Raw genomic sequence first — 14,368 nt, forward strand, 5'->3', positions numbered from 1 at the left:
TAGAAGACAGGGTTAGGAGTTCAGAGGAAATTTAACTCAAATTGGCAGACAGAAGAGAATCTTTAATGGTCTCATTTATATGCATGTATATGTGGTGCCCAAAAAAGTCAGAAGAGGGCATTGGATCCCCTGGAACTGGGGTTACAGGTGATTCTGTCTTGCCATGTAGGTTTTGGGAATCAAACCAGGGTCTTTTGCAATAGCAGCAAATGCCCTTAGCTTATGATTAATCTCTGGCCCTATAGAGTGCTCTTTGTTTCCTAATGAAAATCTTATCTTAGGTTTGTGTTGTCTTTCCTGATGTGGAAGAAGTGTTTATCATAATGGAAAATCACCTTCTGTTTTAAGAAATAGGAAATCCAAAGCTTGAATTTCACCCTTTGGTTTTTCTGGATGGTGGTGTTTTAGTATTCAGAAGTAACATTAGATTTTAAGACACAGTTGTGAAGGTCACATCTTCGGGTTGTGATTTCCTATATTTTTGGTTCCTTCACTATCCCTTCGCATTTGTCTCTTGATGAAATGCGCCATCCCAGAGCAGCCAGAACAAGCAGTCTGGAGGGAAGAGGGCTCAGAAGCTGATGTAGCCTGGCCAGCTGGGGCAGGAGGGCCGTGGTGACGAGGAAGTGTCTGTGGGATTGGACAGCTGTGCAGCTGGTCCTGGAGACTGCTGCTTCTGTGTGGGGCCCAACCAAGTACAACACTCTGCCCTGAGATCCTGGGGTATTTCCTGGACAGTTTGCATTGTTTGCATACAATGCCTGAACATTTTTGTTTGCTTTAATCTTGGAACAGGGGTATGTATGTGTGCATAATCAAAACCAAACTGTTTCCAGTGCTTTCCTGCCTCAGATAGTCAGACAAAGAGTAAGTACAGAGAAAGCCAATATAGCTTTATTATGATGAGAGCAAATACTTTGAATGAAACATTTATGACAGATAAGGATATTATATGTTGTTAAAATGTCTGATACAAGTTTTAGCAGTTATTAATATACACACTAGTCCAAAAGTATATAAAGAAAAAAATGAACAGAATTAAAGGGAAATAAGCAAAAATACTTGGAGGCTTTTATACTGAATTTTCAGTAGTGGACATAAAACCCACAAAGAAGCCAGATAAGATAGCATAGGCCTAAGGCAGGAAGATCCCCTTAGTTCACTGAGTTTATGACCAGACATGACAAAATAGTGAGAAATTATCAACACACACACACACACACACACACACACACACACACACATACACACACACACACACAAAAAGAAGCAGAAATCAAACAAAATCAGCAAGGAAATGGAAGACTTTAAAATCAATGGAAACTTAACCAGGTATGGTAACTCATGCCTGTAATCCTAGCACTTGGGAGGTGGAGGCAGGAGGCCTACTGCAAATTTGAGGCTAGGCTAAGCTATATAGTCAGGTCCTGGTTAGCTTAGGGGAAAGGAAAATATTATAGAAATAATAGATATAAATGGATCAATGGATCTTCCAAGCAAAAGTGATAAAACACTAAAAAAATACAGATGAAAACCTTCCAGACCTTGGATTAGGCAGAGGTTTCTTCTTCTTTCTTCTTCTTCTCCTCTCTCCTCCTCCTCCTCCTCCTCCTCCTCCTCCTCCTCCTCCTCCCTCCTCCTCCCTCCCTCCGTCTCTTCTTCCCTCCCTCTCTCTCTTCCCTTCCCTTTCTTTTGAAACAGAGTTTCTCTGTGTAACAGCTCTGGCTGTCCTGGAACTTGCTTTGTAAACCAGGCTGGCTTCAAATTCACAGAGATCTGCCTACCTCTGCCTCTCTAGTGCTGGGCTTAAAAGTGTGTGCTACCATTGCCCAGCAGGCAGAGGTTTCTTAATTATGACAGCAAAAGCACTGGCAACAAAAAATAAATTGGACTACATCAACATTTGAAGATGTTGAGCTGGGCATGCATGATGGCTCATACCTCTAAATCAGTATTTAGGAAGCAGAGACAAGATTATGAATTCCAGGCCAGCCTGGGATACATATAGCAAGACCCTATCTCAAAACAGCAAAACAAAGTTGTTGTTTTTTTTTTTAAGATTTTAAAATCCTTTTAAAGGTGTGGTGGCACATTCCTGTAATATCACCATTCTGGAGGCTGAAGTAGGAGAACTGAAAGTTTGAAGCAAGCCCTGGTCTATACAATGATGTCCTGTCTCAATCAATCAATCAATCAATCAATCAATAGCTTTTGTACATTAAATGGCATTCTCTCGAGCAGCATTTCTCAACCTGTCGGTCCTGACCCCTTTGAGAGTCTCATGTCAGATATCCTGCATATCAGATATTTACACTATGGTTTATAACATAACAAAATTACAATTATGAAGTAGCAACAAATAATTTTATGGTTGGGAGTCCTAACACCATGAACTGTTTTAAAGGGTCACAGCATTGTGAAGGTTAAGGACCACTGAGCTAGAGAGTGAAAAGACAACTGGCAGAGGAGTGAGGACACCTGAAGATCATGCATCTAATAAAGAATATTAATACATAGAAGTACAGTTCAACAACAAACCATTAAAAATGGGTAAATTTAGTTAAATAGACATTTCTCCTAAGGAGAGAGTTACAAACTCCAGAAGATGGCCAGCATTTTGTGCTGGAGAGATGGCTCAGTGATTAAGAGCACTGGCTACTCTTGCAGAGAACTGGGTTCAGTTTCCAGTGCTGACATGGGAGCTCACAACCATTTTTAATTCCAGTCTCAGGAGATTCAATGTTTTCTTCTGTCCCCCATAGGGACCAAGCACCATAGGTAGTACACAGACTTAGATGTAGGCAAAATACTCATAGACATAAACATAGTTTTTAAAAGACAATTTTTTAAAATGATGACTAGGGAAATGCATATGAAACTTACAGTGAGATTCCAGCTCACACTTAAATCCACTCTTGCTAACATGTACACAAACAGAAAGCCACAGGCATTGGTGAGGATGTGGGGATGTGAATGAAAAGTGATTAAACCTTGGAAATCTTCAGCAAGTCTCAAGAAGCTGAACCAAGACTTCTCATCCAACCCAGAAGTCTCACTCCTAGCACTGAAAAGGGCCTAATGACATTGCGCACGATGTTCAAAGCAGCAGCAGCATTCACAGTTTCTAAAGGAAGGAAACATCCTGTGTCCACTGCCATCGGAATGGATAAACAAATGTGCTATGTACATACAATGGAATATTATTCAACTATAAAAGATGTTGTAGCATTGAATGTGTCCAAAAGAAAAAGATGTTGATACATTGCACAATATGGATGGAACTTTATGTCAAGTGAAATAAGCCATTCACAAAAGACAAATATTGTATAATTCTATTATATGCAGTCTTTATAATAGCCAAATTTATGAAAATTGAAGATAGAATGCAGGTTACTTCTCAGAAGAATTGGTAGTTATTAAATAGTGGATACATAACTTCTATTTATGGGGCTGAAAACTTTCTGAAAATGGTGAGGGTTCATAACTGAAATATACATAATACTACTGAGCCTGTAATGAGAAATTTAGTGTTAGGTATATTGTACCAATATTTTTTTTTTAAGCTGGAGATGGGGTGAGAGGGTGGAAATAACAGGCATGGCAGAACAGAGCAGACATGATAAGGGTAGCCATACTCTTGTAGCAGCACTGCCTCCAAGGCTTCTGTTATCTGTACCCGGCTTCTTATGCTTCCCCCACCAGCCTCAGTGGAAAGGCCCGAACTGTACATAAGGGATGAGATTCTTGTGATCAGCTGCCCTTACCTTTATAAATGAAGATATGAGCTACCAAGATGCCAGAGCTTAGGGATCTTAGGGGCCAGGATGCAGGATTAACAGAATACAGGGGTAGCAGGCATCAGGGGTCTGTGGTTGTCGTGATGGGATGGGCTAGGCGATTAATAGGAGACCAGGAAGTTGAAAGGCCTTGTTAGATTCAGGCAGCACCCTGTCCTCTGACTGGTGAAAGAGAGGACATGACATTACTTATGGAACTAAGCAATCCCTAAGACCAGTGATACTATCCAGGAGAGTGAGGACAGACTGGGCATCCCTGGAAACTGTACAAGTTGTAGCTGCCATAGAGTAATAGGTATATGTTTTCTCCTCAGAAACAGACTGAATTTGATCTGATTACTGTGAAGGACCGACCAGTCTGGGATGCTGTCTACCATGTGGAGGGGCCAAACCTGCCATGCATCATTTTGATGGACAGCTGCCAGGCACCCAAGAGAAACTCTGGAGGCCTCACTGAGCCTGGAACCTGCCACCGCCCTAACCACCCTCTGCCTGATATTTCTAAGCAAGTAGCAAGGGGTTCTCATGAGCCCATCCTCCCACTGTGCAGGACCGCTCCTTTGCTTCCCGGGGACAAAGAGTTCAGATTACATAGACCTAGACCCAGAATCAAGTTTTTAGCATATACAGCTGCCTATATACATTTAATAAAGCATCCAACTACAGACACTGTCAATCCATAGGAACTCGGGTTAGCAAAGCAGTACAGCTCTGACAATGCCATGTCTGTTCTCTGGGAAGTTGAGACTATAGGGGCCCACATCTTCTGCAGCAGCAGGAGTTATGTGTGTGCTCAGAACTGCTTGAGGCCCAGTCCTTCTTGCCTTCTAAAGGGAACAGAACTGTTGAAGAGACCCGCAACATTGAGTGGAGGCAAGCCAGATTTTGTGCAAGGCTTGCCTGTGTTCTGGTTGATAGAGCCTGCTGTTATCCTCAATTCTGAACACAGCCCAGCTATGAGATTACTACTGGATGTTTATCACTCTCGTTAGTTAACTGTAATTCTGATTTTTCATGGAGCTTGAATCATGGACCAACTTCTCCATTATCAGATCAGCTAAAGAAGCCATTTTTGTAAAGCCTAATGTACTGACCTATATGCTCCCTTCAGCCCTTCAATTCCGACTCCTTTAGAGAGAAAGGAAAGTGGGCATGGTAGAGCTGGTTACTGTGGCTTTGGCCATCATAGTGCTCTCAATGCCTCCTGCAGGTCAGAAGGACGTACACTGTGGCTGGTAGGAAGAGTGAGGCTGAAGGGCGTGGGAGTTTTTAAATGACCAGAGCTGGAGTGGTCTTGAAAACAAAGACCTGCCACACACCAAGGGCCTGACCAACTACTGGTTTCGTAATCTAGAGGTGCTGGACATCACTGGATAGGTTCCTGTGAGGTGTTTTTAAAGTTTGAAATTTATATTCCCAACCTGGGAAACAAGAACTTACTTTTGCCTAAGCCTTGTATCCTTTAGATTAAAATCACAAGAAAAGGTGCCTTTGAAACAATGGAAAACTTGCTTGTGGAGCTGTACTAAATATTAAAGCCTCAGCGTCTCCAAGGCTAGCTTCTCTGAGAGCAGTGGATAAAGCAGGGCAGGGGAGAGACAAAGATGACAAACAGGATGTGTTGTCCATGACCCCACTTACCTCTTGGAAACTGCACCAGTAGAGCCATAGGCAGACCAAGAATTTTGACCAAGAAACAGCGGTTAACTTCTAGGTGTTGTCTTGGCTCCCCTCACAGGGAGCTATAGGCTTTGCTTAGTCTGAGGATGAGCATGGCGGCCTTCAGCCTTCTAGGAAAGAGGGCTTTCTCTGGAACCCAGAGCCCTGGAACCATTATAAGATGTTTCTCTTGCCTTTCCTGTCCCCATAGGGATGATCTCACATTTGTCTCAGATTGGGGTTTTTTTTTTTTTTGACTACTTGGCAAGTTTTGCAGTCTATTTTTGTATCCTTTCTGTTTGGGGAGAGAAATTATTTGGCCCCAAACCTCGAGGAATTGGAAAGAATGGTGACTGTTTTCCTTCAGAGAACAGACATCTGAAAGTTTTCCTTCAGTGTTTGTTTACGTGCAGATCGGCATATCCATATATACAGTACACATACTTATTTGATACTTACACAAACACATCTCATATACACATGAGCTTCATGTGGATGCCCAAGGGGAAAGTAGCCTGTATGTGAAGAGATGACAATACACTGGGCAGCTGGAGCAGCTGAGGAAGCCATCCTGTCTAAGAAAGCACCTGTGTCTCACCTGAGCCCAGATGCCTGCTGGCTTCACCTATACAGCCCTGCTGCACTAGCTGAATGGTAGAGTCTATGAAAAGGTCTGAACAATTGACAAGGAACAGAAACACTAAATTACTGGTGGACACTATGCTGGACACAGATAGCAGCCTGGGCTCGGACACCAGTCTTCTGGATGGGAAGTTGCAGTAACACTGGCCCAGCACTCCTTTCTCAGAGCTGGTGATGGCAAGACTGCCCAGGTAAGAAACCCAACAGATGAAATGGACCTTGTTTCTTCCTTTGCTTTGGGATGGGGGAGGGAAGTTGTGGCTTGGACCTTAGGTTGGTAGGTAATGATGAGGGAGGTGGTCATGGAGCAGGTGCTTCAGAGAAGAGCTCTGGGCGCCAAGCAGGAGTGCACTGGCAGAGAAGTAGGGGTGTAAGTTGACGGCTACCAGGTCTGTGGCTGCCCTGTGACAGATCACAGTGGCCTCGTACAGTCAGAGGGTCAAGTTCTCTGTGTTGTCAGTAGAAGGCTGGCTGTGGGCTGCAGAGGTGGGATGGGGTGTGCTTCTCCTGACAAAGCTTGCCCTGTCAGATGAGTCTTGCCCCATCCTTTGCCCTCACCACTCACTTGAACTTACAGAGGCAGTAAACACTAAGTGTTCTCTGTTGTCTGCATTATGTTTTATTTTTTTCTACTTACATGGGGTTGCAAGTTCAGTTTTAAACCAGATCCCATTCTAACAGAAATCTGAACTATAGGTTTTGCATATTATTTGATCAAAATGTTTTTTGATCATAGAGATTTTTCTTTTGGGAATTGGGTGTGTCAGTGTGCCAGCACTTTGAGGTCACTAGTGACTGCTCTTCTACTTTTCTACTGGCTGAGTGGCAACAGTTTTTAGGTGAACAGAATACCTTAGCCTGAGGCATCCCTCCCTCTGGAAGCAGAATAATTGAGTGAGACCCAGTAGATACCTGCCTGTATCCTCCAGTCTGTCCCCATCTGACCTTGAATGTCTCCTACCCGGAAGCTTAGCACTCCCCAGGCCCAGATAGCTCTCAGAGGGTTTACTTTGTCAGTAGCTATGCCACACCTGTGCCCCTTCCTCCTTGTCCCCTAGGACCCCTGTTACACAGCTGCCTTGTGTGGAGCATGGGAGGCAGCCTTTCCGGTTAGAGTCTCTTGCATTGTCCCCCAGGTGACTGTTAAGTTATCCCTGTCTTGAGCCATTGCCTTTCATCTTCCTAGTCTCTGTATGGACCAAACTCCTCAGATTGGAGCAGCTCAGTCAGTTCAGAAATGAGCTAAGAAGAAAATCCTAAAACAAAACTTAGAATCTGTTTTTCCTAAAGCCCCCACCTTTACTGGCTGTTTCCCAGAGAATTTGTATCACATTCATTCGCAAGGCTCATCTGTCTGAAAGTCTTCTAGATACACGAAGGTCTTTGGTTAGCTCATCCTGGCCAAGGTTTAGCAGGGTGCCTGGTTTTCCTTACTCCAGACTAGAATCCCCTCTTCAGCATCCCTAACTTAGCTCCCTGTTCTTTTTCTCAAGAGCACACTGCTCACCACTATCCTGCCCAGACCTTTAGGGGGTGATTTCCATGTGTTCTAGCACTGGAGCCCACAGGTTTTCTCTCAGCATAACCCTTCCCTAGACTTCAACCTGAATTCTCCACACTGCAGTTTGTTCTGCCTTGGTTCAGTGGAGCAGGCAAATGACTGCACAGTACTCCAGGGCTCATGAGGCTGCTGGGCCTTCAGTGGAACAGCTGGGTCTGGCATTGACTGAGTGGTGTGACAGACCTGACAGACTGCTCGCTGTTTGGATCGCTACCTGGGGTTATCAGAAGAAATACAAAAGCAACTGAGTCCTCAGAATCCATTTTTGCTACAGTCTGTGTTCCTAGTGCCTGGCCACTAAGGGTGGCTGTGTGGAGTGACAAACCTACGTGCACTCAGAGCCCAGAGCCTGCACTTGGTCATGAAGCTCACTGGGTCTTAGGACTGAGAACCGGCTTTGGGGTCTGAATGCTTGTCAACACTAGCCAGCAATCCTATGGACATGGTCCTCTAGATTTGAAAAATACAGGTTTTTTTAGCTCAGGTCTAGTAGGAACACCTCTCCTCAAGCCCTCTGAAGCCTGGAGCAAGGGTGGACATGAGACTAATCAGACCCCTGTTGCCGAAGGACAGAAGTAAGTACCTGCTTCCTTTGGTTTTCGGTCTCTTGTTATGATTTGCAGGGCTGAATGGATTCAGTGTGGTTATTGCTGTTGTCTCTGCCCTCCTTGAGCTAGACCTTGCTCTTATTCTGACAGGAACCAGGCAGAGCAGGGAGAAAACAGCTATTTGGCAGGCTGCATGGTGTCTTCCTGCTGTTTATAAGGATGAGCGGATGGCAAGTCAGGACACCCAACAGGGACCTGCACATTTACCTGCTATCAGTGCCTCTTCTGTCAAGAGAATGGTGTACTTTGCACATAGATGGGCACCTGTGTGTTAATAGCTTTTCTTGGCCAATGTCTTTTGACACGTATTCCCTTCTATGGAAGGTGGGAAATTTAGAATTACTCTATACAAGTGGAGTTGAAGGTAAAATGTCTATGATAAAGCCTGCTCAGACACTGAATATAGAAAGGGTTGCCAGTGCTTGATCCTTCCCAAGCAAGTCCCCAAAGAGACATTGTCCATCCAGTGAAAGTCTATTACAAAGTGGTCCCTGTTAACCCGCAGTTTGTGCTTAGAGATCTTGTCCCTAGTTCCTGCCCACACAGCTTAGTCTTGTTCATGTAGCTTTGTTAGCTCAGGGTCAGGGCCCCATGTGAGGCTGGCTGCAGTGAGAGCCAGCAGGGTTCTAGCATGAGTTGGGTTGCTCCTTGTGAAATTGGGTGGGCTGAGGGCAGCAGCAGTGGTCACTAGGGCAGTGATCTCTGGCCCATGCTTCTGAGTAGCCTGCTTTGTTCAGTTTTGCCAGGAAGGTCAGACTGTGTCATAATGTTATTAAACAGAGAAAACTGGCCAACCTTTCTCTGGCCCTGCTGACTATTGTTCTTTGAGTTGTCCTAACACAGCCCTTGGGGAAGTTGGGGAGGCTGCCAAGGACGTGCAGACTCCTTGCTGACAATATCCTGGTTCCTGGTCCTCCAGCACCTGCTTCATGTTCTGATCTCAGTGTGGATGGCTTTGTCATTGGGGGCCATACTGCTGAGAACTGTGACTGGGGGATAACTTGAACAGTCTGCCTTTCGTGTGCTTCCTGTCTCCCAGAAACAGCTGAAGTGATTACCCTGGTGCTAAATGAGAGTCACCTGCTACTGTGACCAGCTATGAGAGGAAATTGAGAAATAGCTTGTCTGTCACATAGGCCTTTGTGGAATGGGAATTTTCTGTGTGGCCCTGGCTGGTCTGAAATTCACTTTGTAGATCAGACAACACTCTTCCTGCCTCTGCCTCCCAAGTAATGAGTTACAGGCAGGCATGGGCCACACCTTGCTGGAATGTGGGAATCCTTTACCCCAAGAAACATCTGAATAGAAATACGGCCTTGGCCTTTGGTGTGGGCTGTGTGTGGTGGGAGGTGCGGGGCTGACCTCCACGTAAGGTCCCCCATGGGGATGCTGCTATTTCTAAGATGCAAATTGCACATTTCCTAGATTTTGTATCTGCAAATTTGGATAAGGGATGGGATGAGGGACAAAACTGCTTATGTAGTTTGAAATGGGCCTCAGTGGTACTTCCAATCTTTTGACTGTTCCTAAATAAAAATGTACAGACATTTCTTATCTGCTGACTGTGTATGTGTGTGTGGTGGTGGGGGATTAATAAAAAGGTCAAAACCCTTCTATTGATTTACTTGTTTTTGCAAATCCAACTTTAAAATCGATAGATGTTGGGGCTTCCTTCAGTGCCCTGAGAAGACATTCCGTTCACTTGTCTCCTGCCTTGCTGAGCTCACTGTGGCGGCCCCATGTGAAACAACTATGGAGATTAAAACCCTGCTGAGTCAACCAAGTCTGATCTTAGAGTCATAGGGCATGGGCAAGTTTTCTTCTGTTCCTTTTTCTGGTGAGAAGAGTTGTTTGTCAGCAGAACATGCCATTTGCTAAGGAAGGCATGTCACTAGGCAGGAAGACCTAGGAGGCTTCTAGAGGACCAGGGTCAAACCCACACCTCCAAGACTCAAAGCAACTGAAATTTTGTTGGGATGACCATACTGGCCTATCTATCACATAAGGAAAAAGGGCTCCTAAAAGAAGCCCACCTGGGAAAGAACAAGGGGTAGCAGTTAAACAGCATCAGGGCCTGCTCCTTCCCAAGGCCAGTTTGGGTCCTCAAGGAGCTGCTTTGTTTTGGATGTAAAGGACCAGGTAGTGTGAAACCATGGAGCTGTCTCCTGAGGTCTTGGTGGGCAGATCCAGAACATACTGGGTGGAGATGGCGATGACAGCCACCTGGAAGCTACACGATTCCTAGTAAGAACAGGCTGGCATACATCCTCTGGAGAAGCCTCTAAGGGTCAGATCCATTTCATTAAAATATAAGGCAGGCTGGGCTTGTTTTGGTCACTAAGTTAGTTTGGTAAAGTAACCTCACGCTCATTCCCCACTTTTCAATAGATCTGATAATGGACAAGTTGAACGAGAAGTGGTTGTCCAGTTTCCGTCCTCAGCTGAAGTTCAGGGTGAGTCTGACCAGAAGTGAGCCCCAGCTCTTTTGGCTAAGGGCCACAGGTACCTGTATATGAATTTTCTTAGTAAAGGCTGCAGACTGTTTCTGCCTTCTAACCCATGTTTTCAGTCTGTGGCAGGAGGCAGAATGTCCCTGACATTGTAGTCAGTGCTCTCTTGGTAAGTGTTCACTAGTGATCCCTCTTTACTTGTCCCTGGCCTGCTAGCCAAAAACAACACTTCTCTGGGCTTGTGTTCCTAGTACCACTGACTTCCTTTCCAACTCCACTCTTTTGGTTTCTTCTGCCAAAGCCAGTGGTTTTTAACCTGAGTACTCATTTTCATGCCCCAAGGAGTCTATGAATATCCAGACAAGGCCCCAGTATCAGTATTTCTCAGATGCACCCGAGGGTGTGATTAAGCACCACATAGCCGAGACTCTACAGGTCATAACCCACTGGATGGAAGGCAGTGTCACACAAGCTGTCACATGTAGGGACACACTACATGCATCAGGCAAGATAGCACGAGGTGCCAAGACATTAAGGCCCATGTCATTTCTCTCTCACTAACATTTTTCCCCTTTGCTGGGTCTTCTGTGTTGGTCAACAGTAGTCAGGTTCACCTGAAGAATTGAAGAGATGAAACTGATCCTTAAGTCTGCTCTACTGAGGGAAGGATCAAAACACAGCTGGAAAGGAAATGCGATAATGCGCCAAAACGAGTGAACCACAGTCTGAAGCTGCTCAAGGAAGGCAGAGCTGAGCCTCTCTCGGAAGACTTGTCCATGAAATAGAGGTATCTACTGAGAATTAAAGTCAAAATGCCTAGCAGCAAGCAAAGACTGCCACACATCAACACTGAGGACAAGCAGACATAGCTCCTATGTTCTCCTGGGCCACAGACAGACTCAAGTGTGAACTCAAAGCTCCTGATACATCCCACCCACTATTTTTGTGGGGGAGGATTCTTCCCTTATACACTAGTATAGGAAAACTTTACAGTACCTCATGTGGGATCCCCAACCATAAAATAATTCCTTTGCTATTACTTAACTAATTTTGTTACTGTTATGTAATGTATGATATGTAACCCCAAAGGGGTCATAACCCACAGGTTCAGACTACTGCTTTAGATGACCACTACAGACCAGCCAGCACTCATGTGCTTAGTGCTGTGTGACCCGAGCAGCTAGTTCAGCACAGGGTGTACACTGCTCACTGGGCCATAGTTTTTTGTCCCGCTCCAGGAAAATGCTGTAGGAGAGCCCTGGGAATAGTCAGGCCTTTTGAGCAGCATGTTGTAAGCACAGAGGCTGGCAGGTAGACAGGCAAGTAGAGTAGCAACTGGCAGCATATATCCAAACATTACTTTTTAAAAACAGGTTTCTGTGCAATAGAGATTGAACTTGCTCCTGAGTGGGGTGAACTTCAGCTGTACCATTAGAAGATGAAGTGGCAGAGGTGACCTCACATTTCAGAGACCCATGGAAGAGCTTCCTGTTTCAGCAGTCTCCAGGAATGCCATACCATATTTGCTTCTATTCTCAATCAATCACCATGCTTTCCTGAGCCCCCAAGAAACAAACAAGTTAAAAAGGACATGAGGATGATTTATTTGGCAGTCAGATCTTAAGAGGGCAGCAGAACTAGCAAATGGCCAACCCTGAGCCCAAATGTGGGCAGTGGGTTTGCGTGTGCTGAATGCTGGCTATGCTGAGGCACCTTTATGCCCACGGGCCTGGACCCCAGCCTCTGTTTTCAGAGGTGAGGCTGCCTTCCCATCTCCTCTGCATCTTTTTACCAGTGACACAGAAGCTGTGCCTAGCAGCAGCTTCATTCGGTACCTACTGCCTTACTCCACCTCCCTATTCTCCATTTCATTACTAAGGGAAAGCATACTGAGTCTTCCTTGCCATAAAACAAAAAAGCTCGCCAGGGTAGGCGTTGCTCTTCTCTCTCTTCCTGCACCCCATAGAACAGCTGTTTCCAAAGGCTCTATGCTGGGGCTCCCCTTCCAGGGTGAGGGGCAGGACTGAATAACTTAGTTACAATACCACCAAGAAGAGGAAAAAATAATACTGCTATTTTTTATCATGATCCCCTGTATCTTTCAGGCTGGGTGGCATCCCCAGCCATGGGCAGTGTGCCCTTGTGCTGTGTCGTCGTCCTCATGCAGGGCAGAGACTTCTCCTCAGGCCCTGCATTCTTCTGTCCTGGCTCCATCCAGGGCCAAACTGCAGGGCATCCACTCTTTCACCCTGACCAGCTGTGGGTTTAAAGCTACAGGACAATGTAAACTTTGTTTCCCTAGCCCAGCAAGGCTCTTCTTCCTCCTCCACTCTCAGGAATGTCAGCAGCTCCTTGAAGCCTCCTCTGCCACCAATTGTAGCAACTTCTCTCTCCAAGGGGCTTCAGCCCTGATCCTGGCCCAAGATGGAAGGACCCACCTCCACATTCAGGGCCAGATATGTGTGCTTAATGCTAGACACAGTACAGTTTTTTGCCTTCACCCAGAGCAGGGCTTGGAGGCCCAAAACAATACATTTCATTAATGGCTTGGTTTTGTCTAGCCTTCACCGCTGGAATCCAGGCTCCAAGCTGCGAGACCAGGAAGGCTTTACAGTGGGCCGCTCCCAGAGAACCTAGTTCATGGCATTCCACAAGATGGGCAGCACCAGCTGCTCTCCAACAAGGTGGGGGCACGACTAGAGGCGGTTGTCTCCATTGACCCGAGTCCTTCTTGGGGCCCTGAACAGAAGTGAAGCATCCTTACTGGCCTTGTAGCCCGACAGGACAACCCAAAGACATACAGTTATTGCTTTTCCACACAGGAGAAAGCTGCCAAAGGATTGACCTAACACATAGTGCTGTTCTTTCTGGCTCCAGCACCCTTCCTCCAAGTTCCCACACTGGCCAACTTCCCCTTCACCTCCCTCACCTTCGTTCCCGACTGTCAAAATGGTCTGCGAGATGCTCCTGGGAGATACGGAAGTCTTCAAATGGCTGCTGGTATCGGGCTTCAAAGGAGCCTTCCCGGGCTCGGACATGGAACAGCTGGCTGGAGGCATCTGAGACTCGTTCCCGTAGTGATGTACCACTGAAGGGACTGAGGTCACCATTCTCCTGCTCAGCAAGGGGAAGTGCACAGAAGTTGAGGTCTCTTGTGCACCTGGGGGTGGGGTGGGTTTCTCTGCTCACTCTGCTGTAGTTACCTTAGCAGGGAAAACTTCGATCTTGATGAGCAGGGAGGCCAACTCCAGGTCTTCACTGTAGTTGTTCTTCAAAGGCACTGCTCTGTATCCTAGGAGAAACACTTGGCTCTCAGCCCAACCGTGTCAGGCAAGTGGATCAGTTCCACCCTGACAGTAAGACCAAAGAACAGCATGTCAAGGAAGATCCCTTACCTGTCTTCAGGCCTTTTACTGGGAAAGTAGCCTGAGCCAAGAAGTTCTGGTCACTAAACATGTCTTCCTCATACACCACAAAGCGTAGAAAGGCAAACTCAGGGTTACTGATCTGGAAGTGGAAGGGCTTAGCCGGCCACACAGGGTTCAGTCCATTGTCCACTGTGGAAGCAAGGGCAAAAGCTCAGGCCACATCAAGAGGCTAGCTGACTGGTAGAGAGAGGTCTCTGTCATACCAGGAGAATGACTGGTAATG

The 14,368-nt window shown here is 46.0% G+C and overlaps 2 protein-coding genes across 6 annotated transcripts in view; one reads left to right on the plus strand and one right to left on the minus strand.

Annotated features, from left to right (window-relative positions):
• Positions 1-4,462, plus strand: part of Zhx3 (zinc fingers and homeoboxes 3) — a 108,486-nt gene extending 104,024 nt beyond the window's left edge. For all 3 annotated transcript variants that reach the window (XM_041670948.1, XM_041670949.1, XM_041670950.1), the window contains exon 4: positions 4,112-4,462. In XM_041670948.1, coding sequence (XP_041526882.1) covers positions 4,112-4,122 — 11 coding nt within the window. In that variant the 3' untranslated portion in view covers positions 4,123-4,462. The remainder of the gene's footprint in view (positions 1-4,111) is intronic.
• A 7,817-nt stretch (positions 4,463-12,279) lies between these two features.
• Positions 12,280-14,368, minus strand: part of Plcg1 (phospholipase C gamma 1) — a 32,600-nt gene continuing 30,511 nt past the window's right edge. For all 3 annotated transcript variants that reach the window (XM_041670325.1, XM_041670324.1, XM_041670323.1), the window contains exons 30-33: positions 14,113-14,274; positions 13,921-14,009; positions 13,647-13,831; positions 12,280-13,456 (exon numbers count right to left, since the gene is read on the minus strand). In XM_041670325.1, the coding sequence (XP_041526259.1) occupies positions 13,414-13,456; positions 13,647-13,831; positions 13,921-14,009; positions 14,113-14,274 (479 nt within the window). In that variant the 3' untranslated portion in view covers positions 12,280-13,413. The remainder of the gene's footprint in view (positions 13,457-13,646; positions 13,832-13,920; positions 14,010-14,112; positions 14,275-14,368) is intronic.

Source organism: Microtus oregoni, unplaced genomic scaffold (genome assembly GCF_018167655.1).
Source record: "Microtus oregoni isolate MIOR12 unplaced genomic scaffold, Mior012 000020F_ref0000438, whole genome shotgun sequence".
NCBI classification, from domain to species: Eukaryota; Metazoa; Chordata; class Mammalia; order Rodentia; family Cricetidae; genus Microtus; species Microtus oregoni.